Raw genomic sequence first — 19,611 nt, 5'->3', positions numbered from 1 at the left:
TTAACTTTTGAAGTGACAATGAATGCCAAATTGTACATGCAGTATATATTAAACAATCCATGTGTTCAGATGTTGGCATTTCCATCTGTGGCAAGACCTTTCACTCATGTTTAGTTAGACTGTGGAAATACTCCCAAAATATACTAATCAGTTAGACTTTCAATCAAATCACTGTCCATTTTAAGAAGTTTTTAAATCTGATCTAGGCTCTAAGAGGGTTGGAGCTAACCCATGACAGAAGCCAGTACATAGCAGATAATGCCATCACTGCTGCATAATTTTTTGGTAATAGTATATTATTATGTTCACTTGGTGAAAATAATTTTGCCTTATAGTACCTTATATTACCTATGTAGTCTCATGCCTTTTATCTGATAGTGGTGAGGCACTGCAACAAGGGTAATGCATAAAAAAAATCACAAGAACCCAGCAATATGCCCAGTACATTTTGGAGACCCAATAGGGTTTTAGAACTTGTTACTGTAAATTTTACTTTTTCAATAATTTGTTTACTCTTGATTGTTTTTAGCAAGAAGATTAGCAATGTACCAAGAAAATGACTCTGAAGAAGAGGACTTCATACCCAAGCCAGATACCCTTTCAAGACGTGACAGTGTTACAAGTCATCAGAGCAACAAGTTTGTGCATAGAACTCAAAGCACAAAGTCCCATCGTAGAACAGGGAGTAGAGCAGAAGCAAAAAGAGCCAGCATCCTTTCTAAACATACAGCCTTCAGCAGTCCCATGGTTAGTATTTTTTTAGTGGATCATTGTTTTACAACTTGGATGAACTTGTAGTTTCTAATTATATAAAAGAAATAATATGGGAGGAAAACTGTGGGAAAGAGCAAATATAGATGTCTTCTAAGCAATTTCTATATGTACTTTATATGACTGGTTTCAGGTCTTTGCCCTGGCAGGTTACTTAATAGTGTGGTGTTTCAAAGACCGTTCCTAAGGATTGAATCAGTGCATAGCTGGGCACTGTAATGCTAGCAATACTCATGTTTGATGGTGTCCATAAACGGTAAGCAGGAATGTCACAGTGTGGACTTACTCTTAAGGGGTACTGGTATCTATAGTGTTAACCATTTCTAGATTGTTGTCACTGTAGACTCTAGATGTTAGTAATATATGCCTATCAATGGTGGTCTCTGGAGTTCTTTTCCTACAGACTTCTGGAGAAACTGATGTGAACCATTGATCTCTCCTAAATAAAAATGACACTCAACACTGAAGAATAATTGGTGCCATCATGCTATGTAAGACAGTATTTCTTGACGCCAAAAAGTTTTTTTTGTCAGTACTGAGATACCAGTGGAACAAACTTAATTAGAACTTTAAAATGCAGATTAAAAAGCATTTGGGAAATAGCTTCTGTTATGACACATAGTACTGAATGGATTGTTTTTTGTTGGACATCATGTAGGTGTGTGGTTATGTGTTCCTTTAGCTATCCACTAATACTACTCGTATAATAGACAGTCCAAAGCACCTGTTGCCATTTTGCTGCATTCCACTCCTTCTGTTTTTATATTTGTGAGTTGTTTGTCTTTATTTTTAGAGGAAATGCATTTTGGTTGTAACTCTTCATGCAGACCACATCTGGGTCTACTAGGGTCTATGTGATTTCTTCCATTTTTGAGCCAGTAACGCTCAAACAATTTTAAAGAAAAGTAGTTTTGATGTTGTTTCTTTTACCAATGTTGTATGCTTGTTTGCATTTCTACAGAAGAGCTTGGATGGCACATCCAGAAACACCTGACTGCTGTGAAATATTTGCTTTGGAGAGACTGTGAAGATGTAGAAAGTCCACCATGTGTTTTGTTGTTATGTTGGCTTTGGTTACACATTATGAAATTGATCATTGCCACTTTAATAAGATAACATATGGTTGTGTGAGTTTCTATGCATCTGTGTACTCATCTGGTGCTCAGTCTCTGCTTTATGCCATTGGGCCTGTGATTTGAAAAAGCAATGCTAATGTTTGTGATTTGACTCTGTTGGAATGAAAAATGCAATGCATTGTATTACTACAAATGTTTGTGATGCGCCATCTGTTAGAATGAAAAAACTAAACGAAAAATTCATTTTATAACTACATGCATTACAAAATACATTTCAATAGGTGGTGCACTGCAGGCATTAACACTGAATATACTCAGGTCTACATTGATTACTTAGGGTTCGCCCTGTCTTAGATGGCTAGGACATCTAGTTTGATGTATTTGCATTAATAACGCTATATGCATAAAGAGATCTCATGTTTTTTTTTTAATTGGAAGGGGGTCTATTACTATGTTAGTTCATATCTTTAAGAACATTCAAATATCTTATTGTATTTTTGTAAAGAGAATATTTGGAACTTTGAAATATGTTCTTTTCTATTACCAAACTAACCCTTAAGGCATAAAATTATCATCTTATGACAGATATTATGTTGAACTATATAAAATGCCTAAGACCTATTACATTTACATTTATTTGCTTAGGAGATGCTTTAATCCAAAGTGACTTCACAAAGGAGTTTGTCCTAATCGAGTAGACATCAGTCTAGGACTGTTTGGGAAACGAAGCGTCACAGCATGAGATGGGATGCTGAATAGGTGGACAAGTGGGATAGCAAAAAAATCCATCTTTGCCAGGATGAGCTAGAGGTGGTGCTTCTTCATCCGGTATACAATATCAGTGAGGCATTCAGAGATTCTATCACCTTGTGGTCCTCTGCATGGAATGATAGGTAGAGCTGTGTTTCATCAGCATAACCCTGAAAAATTCATGGAACTGGATGAACTGACCTAGTTAGGTGGTGTATAGGGAGAAGTGGAGAGGGCTCAGCAATGATGCTTTGGACTCACCAGTGCTTGCCTAGTGCACAGTTGACCTCTCTCACCGCCAAGACACACAGTTGAATCTGCCCAAATGGCAAAACTCAAACCACCTCATAGTGGTTCAAGTTCAGAGAGGGTGGTAAAGAGGATCTCCCCTTACTGGCCTATATTTGCAAGTCTCCTCTGTTTGACCCCTGCTCACATGTTGCCGCTTTCTGGCCTGTGCTCACATGTTTCTTCTCTCCCCCGCATTCACACGTTTCGTCCAGAAATCGGCTGCATTTAACAAACCCAAACCCTTCCAGCAAGTGACTGGATGTAGGTGCCCAACTGACCACTTAACTAAATGTATGTTTACCTTATTGTGTCAACCTGCACTTTGACTAAGTGCATTACTACTAATTGCACAAATTAGAGCATACTTTGAGGCTGAAGTCTACTGATTATATATCTTGATAGCCCTAACATTCAACTGGGCTGCATTTTGATTTGAATATTTTACAACTGGTGAAAGAAAGAGTACACATATATTAGACGTGATGGCCTACTGGAGTGTTTAAATTTGCATATCTCCCATACTCCCACTTACTCACCTCCAAAGCAGTAGGAGATTCTGAAGATAAATGCAAAAGAGCAGGGAGGAGAATAAGTTAAGAAAGTAGGCTAGAAACAAGATTAGTAACATTTGCAAAAGAAGTAGCTTTTGAATACATTGAAACGGCATTTTGAATGTGACATAAGAGTACTGATTATAGTTTCTAATAACTTTTTTTTTTAATAGTACTTTTGTGAATGGAAAACTTATGGAGCAAACAGATCTGGCCTTTGCTTATGAGCTGAGCCAAATGACTTGATTCACAAAGTGCAGTCAGAGTGCCCATTCATTTTTGCAGTTGTCTGCCTGTATAAATGTCATTAACTGCAACTCATTCAGGCTGATTAGTCACGTAACTGGTTTGACAACTTTCTTCACAGGTTATACAGGGCCTGTAAGAAACAAGTAATATACAAATGATAAAAGATTTTTTTTTCATTATACCTTTGTTTAAAAATAAGGAACACTGTTTCATAAGAATCAGTAGGATATGACAATTGTTTTGCATGCAAAGAAATGCTCCTTCGTCTGACAAGTCCATCTAAATTTACTGTTGGCAAGGCAGCTTTGGAAAGGTTTTTATCTGCATAAAAAGTGACCAGTTCATTACAGAGTGACATGTAAGGGCTCTTTCAATTTGGATTTTTGTTACATTATTGGAGAAAGAGCTGCCAGTATCTTTACTGTACATTTAAAAAAAATCCGACTGAGTAATGACCTGCACATCACTTTGATAAGAAAACATGCTCTAATGGGGGTAAATGCTTATCTGCAAACTCTCACAGTGAAAGTGCTCTATCCAGCATTTGCTGTGGCATTGAGAAAAAATATACTATACAACCATTTGAAAGCAAACTCTCTGCCATACTGGATAAAAGGAATAACCATACTAAAAAGGTGAAGTGGCAGTAGATGTGGCTGTTTACCTGCAAATCTTACACCATAACAAAAGTAAGCATAGTGACAAGATACAAAGCAATCATCCTGCATCATCAAGGTCGCTCCCAAGCACAATTAATTCAGCAGACAGCTTCTTCCAGATGTGATTCCAAAGTTCTGCAGAAGTATAGATGGTCTGGATTGATGACCAGAAACACATAGGTCGGCCATATAAAATGAGTGCAGCAAATGAGAAATATATCAAGCTTACTTCCCTTTGAAATCATATGTCCAGCACTGCCATCGGGTCAGAACTGGTAGAAACCCCTGGGACCCTGGCATACCCATTTACAGTCTAGAGAAGTCTTATCAGAACTTGCAATCAAAAACCCATTTCTGCAAGGTGGAAATAAACCCAAGCAGCTCACCAACACATGAAATACATGGTCTGGGGTGCAGAGAAATGTCAGTAGTTGTTCTGGACTGATGAGTCTAAATGTGAAAATTTTGTCTGTAACACAAAGTTTGTGCACCGAAAAATAAAACAATGATGAATTTCTACAGGCAGCAGTGAAGTACAATGGAGGTTCTCTGCAAATTTTTGACTGCATTTCTGCAAGCATATTTGGTGATTTTATTAAAAACGATGGGTGTCACTGCAGAGAAATATATTCAAATCCTTTCCCACCATGCAGTACCATTAGGAGGGTGTCTGTTTGGTCCTAGTTTCATTCTGCAGCATGTCAATGACCTCAAACACATGGCCAAAATCATGAAAAATTCATCTGCAGTGATGGCAAACGGGGACTCCTGCAACAGGTGGTACAGCCACCACATACTAGACATAAGAGAATTGCTGCTGATTTTAAGGGAAAGGGTGGTTACAACAAATACTGATTTCATACATTTTTTTATCACTGTTTATGGCACTTTCTAGGAAGAGTATTGATTAATAACAACAAATAATTACATTATTTTTGAAAGGACTCTGAATTTTCCCAAGTGCCGAAGACTTTATTACAGTACTGTACTACTACTAATTCACTTTCAGTTTTTTTGCTTTTACGATTGCTTTGAGGGGTGATTTGTTTTTACATATTAAGATCAAATTTTTGTGTAACTAACTACATTGTGATCAAATACCCCGAAAAATAATTTTTTTTAATAATTCCTTACTTAAATTTGTCAATTTAGTAAAAAATACTTTATAATCTGTTTTTTGAATTTTGAAGTACACTGAAATATGTGTAATACCTTAGTTTGGAAAAAGAACCCTACACACTTAACGTCTTTTTTTTTTTTCTTTTCAGCCGCCTTTGTAAGCACAGCAGAATGTTTTAATTGTTTCAGTTTTAAAGGTTCTCCTTCAGTTAAACACATCTCTTAGAGGAATACTACACCAACCCTGTTCCTCTTCAGTATACATTAATTTCTACATTTTTCATCTTTGTTTTTCTAAGTTGACTATGAAGTAATTCATTATGTAAGTTCGACTTGAATTGTATGCAATGTTATTTTTTTTTTTAACAAATAAAATTTTAAAAAATCCCACATTTTTTTGGATTATGTTGACCTTTCGCATAAAGGATATTACCTTAATATTTTACAAAAGCATTATCATTATTTTTTGTGTTATGGGTTTTAACTATTTTACATTCCACTATCTGAAAGCTTAACATAGCTGATATTAAGAGTTAAAATACTGTACAGTCGTGGCCAAAAGTTTTGAGAATGACATAAGTATTGGTTTTCACAAAGTTGATGCTTCAGTGTTTTTAGATCTTTTTGTCAGATGTTTCTGTGGTATACTGAAGTATAATTACAAGCATTTCATAAGTTTCAAAGGCCTTTATTGACAAATTACATTAAGTTTATGCCCTTCTTTTTCAAGACCTCTGCAATTAGCCCTGGCATGCTGTCCTGACCAAATCCTGACTGATTGCAGCGCTCATTCTTGCATACGCAATGCTTGGAGTTTGTCAGGATTTTTGGGTTTTTGTTTGCCCACCTGCCTCTTGAGGATTGACCACAAGTTCTCAATGGGATTAAGGTCTGGGGAGTTTCTTGGCCATGGACCCAAAATTTTGATGTTTTGTTGCCCGAGCCACTTAGTTTTCACTTTTGCCTTATGGAACAGTGCTCCATCTTGCTGAAAAAGGCATTGTTTGTCACCAAACTGTTCTTGGATGGTTGGGAGAAGTTGCTGTCGGAGGATGTTTTTATACCATTCTTTATTCATGGCTCGGGATTGGGGCACCACCAGTGCAGAGCTTGCTCAGGAATGACAGCATCTGCACACGCAGTGAGGCAAAGACTTTTGGAAGATGGCCTGATGTCAAGAAGGGCAGCAAAGAAGCCACTTCTCTCCAAGAAAAACATCAGGGACAGACTGATATTCTGCAAAAGGTATTGGGATTAGACTGCTGAGGACTGGAGGTAAAGTCATTTTCTCTGATGAATCCCCTTTCCGATTGTTTAGGGCATCCGGAGAAAAGATTGTCTGGAGAACAAAAGGTGAACTGCACCATCAGTCCTGTGTCATGCCAACAGTAAAGCATCCTGAGACCATTCATGTGTGGGGTTGATTCTCAGCCAAGGGAATAGGCTCACTCAAAATTTTGCTTAAGAACACAGGCATGAATAAAGAATGGTACCAAAACATCTTCCAAGAGCAAATTCTCCCAATCATCTTTGAACATTTTGGTGACAATCAATGCCTTTTCCAGCAAGATGGAGTACCGTTCAATAAGGCAAAAGTGAAAACTAAGTGGCTCGGGCAACAAAACATCAAAATTTTGGGTCCAAGGCCAGGAAACTCCCCAGACCATTGAGAACTTGTGGTCAATCCTCAAGAGGTGGGTGGACAAACAAAAACCCACAAATTCTGACAAACTCCAAGCATTGATTATGCAAGAATGGGCTGCCATCAGTCAGGATTTGGCCCAGAAGTTGATTGACGGCATGCCAGGGTGAATTGCAGAGGTCTTGAAAAAGAAGGGCCAGCACTGCAAATATTGACTCTTTGCTTGAACTTAATGTAATTGTTAATAAAAGCCTTTGAAACTTAATGAAATGCTTGTAATTATACTTCAGTATACCATAGAAACATCTGACAAAAATATCTAAAAACACCGAAGCAGCAAGCTTTGTGAAAACAAATAGTTGTGTCATTCACAAAACATTTGGCCATGACTGTACATTAAAGTAAAAATTTTAATTTTCCAGCAAGGGGTTATGCCCAAACTTTTATGCCCAAGTAACAACCCAGAGCATTTTTGAATTTGAAATATCAAAGCAAATTCTGTCACTAATAGGATTCAAGGCATAAGGTGCATATGGTATGCTTGCTAACCAGTAACACAGAGCAGAAAGCATCCTGCAGGTTTCTTATATCTAAAGGTGGTGCTTTAAACACACAAAAAAAATGTGCCTGATGGTGCCTTGCACTACTTTTAACTCTTTCTCAAAACTGTAAAAAGACATTTTAGTCTACACGTATTACATCTTTGTTATATTTTAAAATGCATTAGCTATAAGGTTATAAAGTCTTACAATGATGCTCTGGCAGTTTCTTTTTATTTATTATCCCTTTGAATCGGTCATCCAACAAGAATCTTGTATGATTGGTGTTTCAGTAAATACTTTTCTTTGCCTTGGAGCTCCATTTACGCCACAAGGCATGTTTTGCTGTACTTTGCACCTTCAAACTAAAGAGAAGGTTTGTAAACACAAAAAAGTGTTTTAAATTTTAATTTCTGTAACAGAGATCAGATGTGCAGTCATGATTAAAGTTTTAAAGAAGAACTCCTTTTCTCCCTTACCGTCTTTTCTCTTTAATCTTATAACCCTAACAACAGTTGATCTTGCTCTGATGGAGTGGTCTTAAGATTTTAAGTCAAATGTTGAGTGTGAATGACAAGAATTTTGACTTTTAAGCTTTAAAATACACTATTACCAATTTGAATTATCTAACTACTTTTAATCTGATAGAAGCTACTGTGAAAGATTTTTCCCGTATATTTTGCTCAAATGAATGTGTAAATGAGCAATACCTTTCAGAGTACATTAATCATTAAGAAAAAAATAACATTATAAATAAACATAGAAAGCAAAATAATTACTTTTTCCTCTCATCTTCCCTGTCTTTTTATCAATGCATTAAATTATACATTGCTTTTCTCTTTTGTATGATTAAAATGTTATTTGGAAACATGATGAAAAAAATTCTAAAGAATAAGGAGTTTATTATGGAATGTGCAGTAGTCTTCTGTTGGCATTGTTAATCTCTTGACCAGATTAAAAGAGAGGTCAAAAAAGAGTGTAGTAAAAAATTACTGCATGATTCATACCTAAAAATGGCCTGGTGAAACTGCTGTTCACAGCCACAGGTCCTTAATTTATATAATTTCTGTAAATTACTAAAATCTTTCATGATGATAAAACAATAAAATAGGTAAGACATTGCCCTGGAGTAAGAAATAGTATACATATTCATTGTGGAGTGATTTTAGAAAAATAATTGACATGTTCATTTTTACTTTCTTAAACAGGAAAAAGATATTACTCCTGACCCAAAGCTGCTAGAGAAGATGAATGACTGTGCTAAACAGCTAAGTGTTATGAGAAACCTTGGACAACATTTGAGTAACCTCAGTACAGAATTGTCTGATGTAATTGATTTCTTTATTGCATTAACAATCTGCAATACAGTCATTGTCTCCTCTCCAAACCAGCCCAGACACAAGGTAAATGTGTATTTTTTTTCTTTGTGTTATGCCGTCCCTTTTGAAAGTCAATGTTTCATTTGTTTTAACAGTATAAATGGTTAAATTAGTAATCGTTACATTCGTAAATGTAATTGATATTTATACCAAGTATGTCATTCATGGACATAAAACGTTTGTTCAAGAATATCAAAGGTGATTTGAACATTTTATAATATAAAAATATACTTCCCCCAAAAAGTACTCTTTTTATTTTTTTACGAATTGTCACATATATGCACTACAATGGAATTATTTCTTACTTGCATTTCATTTTATCAGAACAGTTGATATAAATGAAATAAGTAAAGTTAAACAAAATGTATGCATAGTATATATAGGACCACCAGGGTGCGCATCAGCTGGCCCAGCCCTGACATAGATAGATGCGGGACAGAAGATTTTCTTCTTTTTGACATGGGTAGTGTTTTCCCCTGTTTCCAACCTTTACAGCACAGTCACAAGCACAAAATACACTTTAATTGTTCAAGCAGCACTTCCGTGTTTGATGTAAGTGCTGCACCAAAGGGCTCAGCAGTCAACCAGGTCCCCCTAGCGGGATTTTCTTCTTTTTGACATGGGAAGTGTTTTCCCCTGTTTCCAACCTTTACAGCACAGTCACAAGCACAAAATACACTTTAATTGTTCAAGCAGCACTTCCGTGTGTGGTGTAAGTGCTGCACCAAAGGGCTCAGCAGTCAACCAGGTCCCCCTACCGGTGGCCACTGGCCCCAGCAGGGTTGAACTTCCATGCTGCAAACCCATGACCCCGCTGTAAGCCAGGGGTGCTGCCCTCTAGCATTCCAAGGGAGGTAATGCCCTGAATATGCTTTCTCCCCTGGACCTTCCATTATAGGGGCGTCCCAGCTGTCCACCACTATATATATATATATATATAGTGATGGAAATGAAAGTTATCAACCTACAGAGGGCTGAATTCAAAGACACCCCGAAAAGCAAAGTAAAAAAATGATGTGGCAGGCTAGCCCATTTGGCCGCAATTTCATTGCAGCAACTCAAAAGTTGTACTCCGTAGTTTGCATGGCCCCTACATGCTTGTATGCATGCCTGACAATGGGGCATGCTCCTAATGAGACGACAGATTGGTCCTGGGGGATCTCCTCCCAGATCTGGACCAGGGCATCACTGAGCTCCTAGACAGTCTGAAGTACAATCTGGCGGTGTCAGATGGAAACATAATATCCCAGAGGTGTTCTGTTGGATTTAGGCTAGGCGAGTGTGGGGGCCAGTCAGTGGTATCAATTTGTTTATCCTTCAGGAACTGCTACATATACTCGCTACATGAGACCGGGCATTATCTTGCACCAGGAGTAACCCAGGACCCACTGCACCAGAACAGGGTCTGAAAATGAGTCCGAAAATGGGTTGAAAGATTTCATCCTGATACCTAATGGTGCCGTTTTCTAGCATGTAGAGGTCTGTGCGTCCCTCCATGGCTATGCCTCCCCAGACCATCACTGACCAACCACCAAACCAGTCATGCTGAATGATGTTATAGGCAGCATAATGTTCTTCACAGCTTCTCCAGACCCTTTCACATCTGTCACATGTGCTCTGGGTGAACCTGCTCTCATCGGTGAAAAGCACAGGGCGCCAGTGGTGGACCTGCCAATTGTGGCATTCTATTGCAAATGCCAATCAAGCTCCATGGTGCCGGGCAGTGAGCACAAGGCCCATTAGATGATGTTGGGTCCCCAGGCCACCCTCATGAAGGCTATTTCTGATCGTTTGGTCAGGGACATTCACACTAGTGGCCTTATGGAGGTCATTTGAAAATGATTTTTTCCTTGTTTACATTTATATAGTTTTTTTTAGTATATTTTGAATGACTTTTAATGTAAAGTTTTATATATCATGTTTGTATGGTGGATGGTGCCTTCCAGAGTGGGTATTTTATAAACAGAAGTAAATGGAAGAATGGAAAAGAAATTATTATTGTACATTAGTAAACACAAAGCCACAATATTTAAACTATGGGTGTGTTCTGTATTTCGGAAGTGGAAATTAGAAAAGTTGTGTTGGCTACTCATGTTTCTAGAATATTTATTTTTCGTTTGCTACAACACTAGAGATTGGAACTGTAGTTTATAATTGTGCGAACATTGGGTGGAATAAGAAACTCTGGTAGTGTTATCTATGCTAGTATCTGGGAGACTGCCAGTGCAAATCCCAGTACTGCCAAAAGAAATCCTACTCTGCTGGGCCGTTGAGCAAGACTGTTTACCTGAAAATTGCTCCAGGGGCGCTGTGCAGTGGCTGAACCTACCCTCTGACCGCCAAAAGTCAAGCCAAAATACAATTTCCCCTTTAGGGATTAATACATTGTACATAAAGAAATATATATACAGTGATAAGAATGACACAGGTACATCAAAAAGGTTTGGGGCAGCCACCCATATATCATGCCCTGGATACAAAAGGTTAATTTTATGAGTTGTGTTCAGGTTACAGTCCAAAACAGAACTGATTTAGGTTGGATAAAATGGCGGCATTAAAGGCCATGGCAGGAACTGACATCTTCTGGACCAGAATTGGAAGTGACATCATCCAGAGTCCCAGAACCGGAAGTGACATCATCAGTGACCCCGGTGCCGGAAGTGATGTCATCAAAACGCCTGTACCTAGTGGGATTTCCCAAGGATAGTCTGTAGAGAACTGAGGGAGAGAGTTAGTGTATCTTGCCACACGCCTGGTCTGGCATGGTTTTACTATATATATATATATATATATATATATATATATATATATATATATATATATATATATATATATATATATATATATATATATATATATAGTTAGGTCCATAAATATTTGGACAGAGGCAACTTTTGAATGAATTTGATCCATTTTGGAATAAGGCTGTAACATAACAAAATGTGGAATAAGTGATGTGCTGTGAATACTTTCCAGATGCACTGTAAATATTTGGACAGAGAAAACTTTTTTCTAATTTTGGTTCTGTACAATTACCACAATGAATTTTAAATGAAACAACTCAGATGCAGTTGAAGTGTAGACTTTCAGCTTTAACTCAGTGGGTTGAACAAAAAGATTGCATAAAAATGTGAGGCAACTAAAGCATTTTTTTTAACACAATCCCTTCATTTCAGGGGCTCAAAAGTAATTGGACAATTGACTTGAAGGCTATTTCATGGGCAGGTGTGGGCAAGTCTGTCGTTACCGCAGAATCATTTCCATGGTGAAGAGAAACCCCTTCACAACAGCCAACCAAGTGAACAACACTCTCCAGGGGGCAGGCGTATCGATATCCAAGTCTACCATAAAGAGAAGACTGCATGAAAGTAAATACTGCAAGGTGCAAGCCACTCATAAGCTTCAATAATAGAAAGGCTAGATTGGACTTTGCTAAAGAACATCTAAAAAAGCCAGCACAGTTCTGGAAAAACATTCTTTGGACATATGAGACCAAGATCAACCTCTACCAGAATGATGGCAAGAAAAAAGTATGGAGAAGGCGTGGAACAGCTCATTATCCACATCATAAGCATACCACATCATCTGTAAAACACGGTGGAGGCAGTGTGATGGCTTGGGCGTGCATGGCTGCCAGTGGCACTGGGACACTAGTGTTTATTGATGATGTGACACAGGACAGAAGCAGCCGGATGAATTCTAAGGTGTTCAGAGACATGCTGTCTGCTCGCATCCAGCTAAATGCAGTGAAATTGATTGGGTGGCGTTTCATGATACAAATGGACAATGACCCAAAATATACAGCCAAAGCAACCCAGGAGTTTATTAAAGCAAAATTGAATGGCCAAGTCAGTCACCTGATCATAACCCAATTGAGCATGCATTTCACTTGTTGAAGACTAAACTTCGGACAGAAATGTCCACAAACAAACAGCTGCTGCAGTAAAAGCCTGGCAGAGCATTAAAAAGGAGGAAACCCAGCATCTGGTGATGTCCATGAGTTCAAGACTTCAGGCTGTCTTTGCCAGCAAAGGGTTTTCAACCAAGTATTAGAAATGAACATTTTATTTCTAGTTATTTAATTTTTCCAATTACTTTTGAACCCCTGAAATAAAGGGATTGTGTTAAAAAATGCCTTAGCTAACACACATTTTTATGCAATCTTTTTGTTCAACCAACTGAATTAAAGCTGAAAGTCTGCAATTCAACTGCATCTGAGGAGTTTCATTTAAAATTCACTGTGGTAATGTACAGAACCAAAATTAGAAAAAAGTTGTCTCTGTCCAAATATTTACAGTGCATCTGGAAAGTATTCACAGCACATCACTTATTCCACATTTTGTTATGTTATACAGCCTTATTCCAAAATGGATTAAATTCATTTTTTTCCTCAGAATTCTACACACAACACCCCATAATGACAATGTGCAAAAAGTTTACTTGAGGTTTTTGCAAATTTATTAAAAATAAAATAGCTGAGAAATTTGCTGTGAATACTTTACGGATGCACTGTATTTATCTGTAGGTGTTCATTTATATCCTTTGATAAACTCATAATAAACCACATAAAATCTACTAACAAATACGCCTATTCAGTAAGTTGCACAAACTCAGAATATGGTATAATATAAAAAAATGTTGTCACAAACAGATTATCCTATCCAAAAATTACCAAAAAGTGCCTGCGTTGGAAACTATAGTCATTCTAAAACAAGTCACTAAAACTGCAGTGATAGTACGTACAACCTGCGTTGGAAACTATAGTCATTCTAAAACAAGTCACTAAAACTGCAGTGATAGAACTTACAAAATAGCTGAGTTTTTTGCAAACTGATATGAGAAGGGAGGCAGTGACGCTATACCAGGTTATAGTGAGTGAGGATGATACAGTAGTAGCAGAGAAAATAAATTAAAGATTTTGCGCAGCTAAATTTATAATGGCTAGACTAACTTAGAGCTTTGGAAAACTTTTCCAAAATACAGTCCAGAATTCACCTTATGATTTCTAAACTTTTCTGGCACTGGGTAGGGGAGTTGACTAATTTTGAGTTCTAAAGCTGAAAAAGTAAAAAACCCTGAATAGGTTTTTGCATGGCACACTCAAGTACACCCCCATACATGTGGAGGATAATTTTGATCCTTCAATTATCCTCATAAGCATGTGTTTGGTAAGTGAGAGGTAAACTCAGATTAGTCATCTTCTTCTTTCAGCTGCTCCTGTTAAGGGTTTCCACAGTGGAGCATCTTCTTCCATATCTTTCTGTCCTCTGCATCTTATGTTATATCCATCACCTGCATGTCCTCTCTCACCACAACCATAAACCTTCTCTTAGGCCTTCCTCTTTTCCTGGCAGCTCTATCCTTAGCATCCTTTTCCCAATATAGTCAGCATCTCTCCTATGTACATGTCCAAACCAACGCAATCTCGCCTCTCTGACTTTGTCTCCCAACCGTCCACCTTGAGCTGACCCTCTAATGTACTCATTTCTAAAGGTAAACTCTAGGAGGTAAACTCAGATTAGTACTTTGTTACAAATGTTTAATGGTCGGACATGTAACTTACCTGTTCCTTTGTCATTTGTAAAGCAACAGAAAAAAATTCCATGCTAGATGCTAGTAATGTTTTCATTATTAAAATATAGACTTCCTTGAGTAATAAGCTTAGGGAGTGCATTTATAAATTGGAAAATATTAAAAGTTTTTTTTTTTTTTTTTAATATCCCAACAAGGTTCGAGGTAGATTTGAGCTGAAGTCACCAGTGAAGACCATTGAAGATTTTATTCGACGATTTACTCCAAGTCGATTAACATCAGCATCTAACAGTAGCAGTTTCACAAGCTTGGTGACAAATAAATCATTCCTCAGGACATGTTCCAGTCATCTCTCTTCCCCTTCTTCAGATGCAATAAATAAACTGGAAGATGACCCTGGAAGGTTTACACATTCTGACTATTCACTTAGTTCACAACAGAAAGTCTACAGCATAGAAGGCACTGAAGATGGAGAATTACGCTATGAAGCAGAATCACCCGATGAAGCAGCTCTTGTCTATGCAGCACGAGCTTATAAATGTGCTCTTTTTGGGAGACTACCTGACCAGGTGACTGTAGAATTACCCTACCTTGGGAAGTTGAATTTTGAACTTTTGCATATACTGGGGTTTGATTCTACACGAAAGAGAATGTCTGTTGTTGTAAGGCATCCTTTGACCAATGAAATTGTTGTTTATTCGAAAGGAGCTGATTCTGCCATAATGGACCTTATTAAGCCATTTCCATCAAGTGAGTTGTACATTTTAATGCACTTTTTATTAATTATTAGATTTAAATCTATAAAGTAAATACATTAAAGAGTTATTTCAGGTAATCAATACACAGTACTATAACTTTTGATGATTTTTATTTGTCATTAGCATCTGTTCTTTGATTAACTCACTGGCTGCTATTTGAATTAAAATGTTATAGCTGTGTAATAACAAACCTATAACAGGATAATATGCGGCCTTTTCTGTGACCTGCATGTACATACTCAGTTCTTATTCATGGGTATCTGACTTACTGGAGAGGTTACACTGAAGCGGTATATTTACTGACTTCAGCATTTCATTTCGTGTGTACAACCTTGACTTGCATGTTCCACATGGCACAGCTTACTGCTGTCACACACCCGCCTCTGTATTTTTGTCTTCTGATAATGTCTTTCCATCATTGCAAAGTTTTAAGTTTTGTGACAGTTTTGCTAAACTTTGTAGTAGGCTTATTGATATCCTTGTAGATAATAACTTGTGGATTAAGTAAGGCAAAACATGGCAAATGTCTTAGATTCATGATCTTCTATATATTTGAAAGGATTCATTTTTAATGGTGTAAAACTGAATTCACATAATATGGAGTGGTATCTTTTAATATCTTTGTAGCTTTCCAGTAGAGGTCATTGTATATGTATAAGTTGATGGGTTAACGCTACTTTGATTGACTTATCTATACCAGTAAAAGGCAAAGCCCTGACTGGCTCACTCACTCACTCACTCACTGACTCATCACTAATTCTCCAACTTCCCGTGTAGGTAGAAGGCTGAAATTTGGCAGGCTTATTCCTTACAGGTTACTTACAAAAGTTAAGCACGTTTTATTTTGAAATTCTACGCGTAACGGTCATAACGGTCGACAACGTCCGCTATGTTGAACTTTCTTATTTATGGCCCCATCTTCACGAAATTTGGTAGGCGGCTTCCCTGCGCTAACCGAAACCGATGTACGTACTTATTTCGATGGTATGACGCCACTGTCGGCCGCCATATTGAACTTTCCAACGTCACTAATTCTCCAAATTCTCGTGTAGGTAGAAGGCTGAAATTTGGTACTTATTTCGGTGGTATGATGCCGCTGTCGGCCCCCATATTGAACTTTTCAACAGTCTTTGTTACTTATGGGCCCATCTTCAAGAAATTTGGTACGCGGGTTCCCAACGCTAACTGAATCCTGCTTACGTACATATATATGTCCATGGCCTGCAGCTCAGTCACCGTGTGAGGCAGTGTTGGGTCCCCCATCCCAACGCCTCTCACGTTGTTGGCTGCCTGCCTATATAAAGCCGTCCATCGCTCCAGTCTCTTCATTGCCTTCCTTGCGTCGCCACGGGATTCACGTCTCCCTGCTGATAACTACAGCCTTTTTATTTAATCCACGGCTTCTCCGCTGTTTTATTGTTCGTTTATTATGATTATAGTTATTGTGTAGGTATTTTAGACTTACTTTACTTTGTTCAGGTACCCATTTCCTTTATCATTCCAGCCGTACCCGCATTAACATGTCTATCGAGGTGATCACCATCGATCACACAACTGTCACTTACCGAGTGGTTTCCATGCCCAGAGATGGCACCTATCTTTTCCATTCTCTTTGTTACATATTGCACGGCCATATCAGGCTCACTCTTGATATCCAGAGGAACATTGTGTCTTATGTATTGAATGCCTGGGACAGGTTCAAGGTGTGGACTGATGACGGTACAGGAGATAATTATACTACACAGGAGCACTATAAGTGTGAAATGCTTAAGCCCTTCACCTATGCATCTGCATGTGAGTTGATGGCTGCCGCTGAATTGTTCGGTTGTCGCTTTCAAGTGTACCGAAATGGCCAAATATTTTACACCTTTCGAGACCGCCAATGCCTCTTAAACATCTTAGATTGACAGGTGACGATTTCAGTAGTGGACACTTTGATGTTTATGAATGTTTAAACTCTCAAAAGCTGGATGTGAAGTTATTGATGAAACCGGTTGTATACTTACAACGCTTGACAGATGCCGAATGTCTCTTCAACACAAGTCCTACAAATACTGTCGTAATTGAAACAAACCATGAAACTCAACCCGATTATGACAGCAGCAATCCAAGCTGTGAGATTTGAAACAAGATTACTGTTCACATGGCCAACTGTACGTTGCATGCTCAAGAGTAAGCTCAGCGCACAGATTGGTCATATTACAACCGGAGTGCTGAACTGACAATGTGGTATACAAAGAGATCCTTAACAAATAATTATTGGTATATTTTCCCTCAGTTTAAAAAGGTTTAATCTTCTTCTTAATAAAAATTTTAAGGCAGTACTTTGCCGCTGCGAAGCGCGGGTATTTTGCTAGTATAGAAATAAAGATTAATGAATCCTCAAAAGAAACCTACTAAGACCACAGTAGGCCTGAATGTTCAAATGAGGCATACGATTTAATGTTTTATATTTAAGAGTATAATGTTTATTAAAAAATATTTCCAAAAAATTATTTTTAATTAGAAGTCTTTTTTCTTTTTAAGCTGACATTAAAAGTAAACGCCAAAGAAGAATTCTAAGCAAAACTCAAAATTACCTTAACCTGTATGCTGCGGATGGCCTTCGGACTCTTTGTATTGCCAAAAAGGTAAATTTATTTTTCTGTATTCAGAATTCAGAACATTGTCTGCTAGAATGAGTGGGAAATTGAAGTGCTTGTATTTTTATGATAACTTATTTTATTAAGTAGACTGTATTAAAGTTGTGAATTAATAACTTGTATTTACTGAGGACAATCATAGTCAGTATCAGCCAGGAATAATTACAGCATCTTTGTAGCTTCGAACTGCTTGTCAGCTTACAGAGGGAAGAGGAGGAAGGACACTCTGCAGGCAGTCATGATCTCCACAAATGGCTACAGTAATGGACTTGGTAGTAGCCCCAATTTTCCATACTTAGATTACAGTCAGAAGCCTTGCCCGGATCCCCTTCCTTTAATACAATATAGGTCATCCCTGGCCCTCCTCCTGTTGCCCCTGCTCTCTACCCCATTTACGTTTATATAATACTTTCCACAGTGTCCAAAAAGTAGTCAGAGCGCCTTGTTAAAGCAGCTCAGTTTCTAAAGATTAATATAGCAGGTCTTTAGCTTTTTTAAAGGATCAGTAAAATGGTAGATTAAAAAAATAAGTAATACCGTTTTATCATCTTTCTCAAAAAATCCAAACCCATTATTTCCATATAGTAATTACCAGAACCTGTGGATGACGGAACAGATTTCAGGGACTTGTAGTGAGAAAAATTAGGGTTAAATGATATGACTTAAAATATGTGCACATTTATTTAAATACTACTGTAGTTTGGCAGTAATTTAAAAAGTAAAACTTCAAACAGTTTTGTACTTAACCTTTTTTGTAACTCGTTTTTAAGGTCCTTACCAAAGAAGAATATGCTCATTGGCTAAAAAGTCATCTAGAAGCCGAATCTGCTATTCACCATCGTGAAGAACTGCTTTATCAGTCTGCTGTTCGGTTAGAAACAAATCTTCAGCTATTAGGTAAGTAAATCTATGGACTTAGATATAATTTTCTTTAAATTCAAAAACAAACTAAAAGTAAAATGAATGCAAGGAATTGTTTAAAATGATTAAGATATAACATTAATGCTTAGAAAAAAAGGTGATTAAGGTGATTATGGAAATGATTTCACACACAATTGATTTTTAATTAGACTGGATGCTACCAGGACTGAAAATTTGGCACATTGGATCTGAAAAAAAGATCTACTGGGATGTGGACCATCTTGTCTTTGGTCTAGAACTGATGGCACGGTAAACAAATACTTGTTAGGACAGAAAGCTATAAAATCAGCCACGAAAAGGAGCTTAAATTTTTATGAGCATTCACGCTAGCACTGTACTTTGCTGCATTAATATATTTAAGTGATCCATCTTCAAAGCATGAAGCACTGATGACACTGTTGTGCTAATATCGCAGCCTTCAAATGAAAGGACGTTTAAAAACACAATATTTCCCCAACACAGTTTTCTCTATGCATACTATTTGATGTTATCAAAAAAAAAGTAGAATTGGATACATTGAGCACTGCCTGTAATGCCCATATAACTGCCAGACAAATTTATCCATGATTATTTAAACACTCTAAACACAATTATTCTTTTATTTTCCCCCCAACTAAGCGGCTTTTTGGTAATTGAGGCCAGAAGATGCTAGGTCACTGTCCATCTGTCTTTGATACAAAATTGAAGCACTCTGAGTCTGTTAGTATATCACAACGAAGTAACTGAATGTAC

At 37.6% G+C, this 19,611-nt stretch overlaps 1 protein-coding gene across 1 annotated transcript in view; it reads left to right on the top strand.

Annotated features, from left to right (window-relative positions):
• The window catches only part of atp10a (ATPase phospholipid transporting 10A), a 199,142-nt gene that overhangs the window by 116,752 nt on the left and 62,779 nt on the right, over nucleotides 1–19,611 (top strand). Inside the window, exons 8-12 of the mRNA XM_039744692.1 lie at nucleotides 530–747; nucleotides 8,856–9,050; nucleotides 14,756–15,308; nucleotides 17,843–17,946; nucleotides 18,729–18,855. Of these exons, the coding sequence (XP_039600626.1) occupies nucleotides 530–747; nucleotides 8,856–9,050; nucleotides 14,756–15,308; nucleotides 17,843–17,946; nucleotides 18,729–18,855 (1,197 nt within the window). The remainder of the gene's footprint in view (nucleotides 1–529; nucleotides 748–8,855; nucleotides 9,051–14,755; nucleotides 15,309–17,842; nucleotides 17,947–18,728; nucleotides 18,856–19,611) is intronic.

This window comes from Polypterus senegalus, chromosome 2, assembly GCF_016835505.1.
Source record: "Polypterus senegalus isolate Bchr_013 chromosome 2, ASM1683550v1, whole genome shotgun sequence".
NCBI lineage: Eukaryota > Metazoa > Chordata > Cladistia > Polypteriformes > Polypteridae > Polypterus > Polypterus senegalus.
This window is presented reverse-complemented; position numbering and strand designations above follow the sequence as displayed.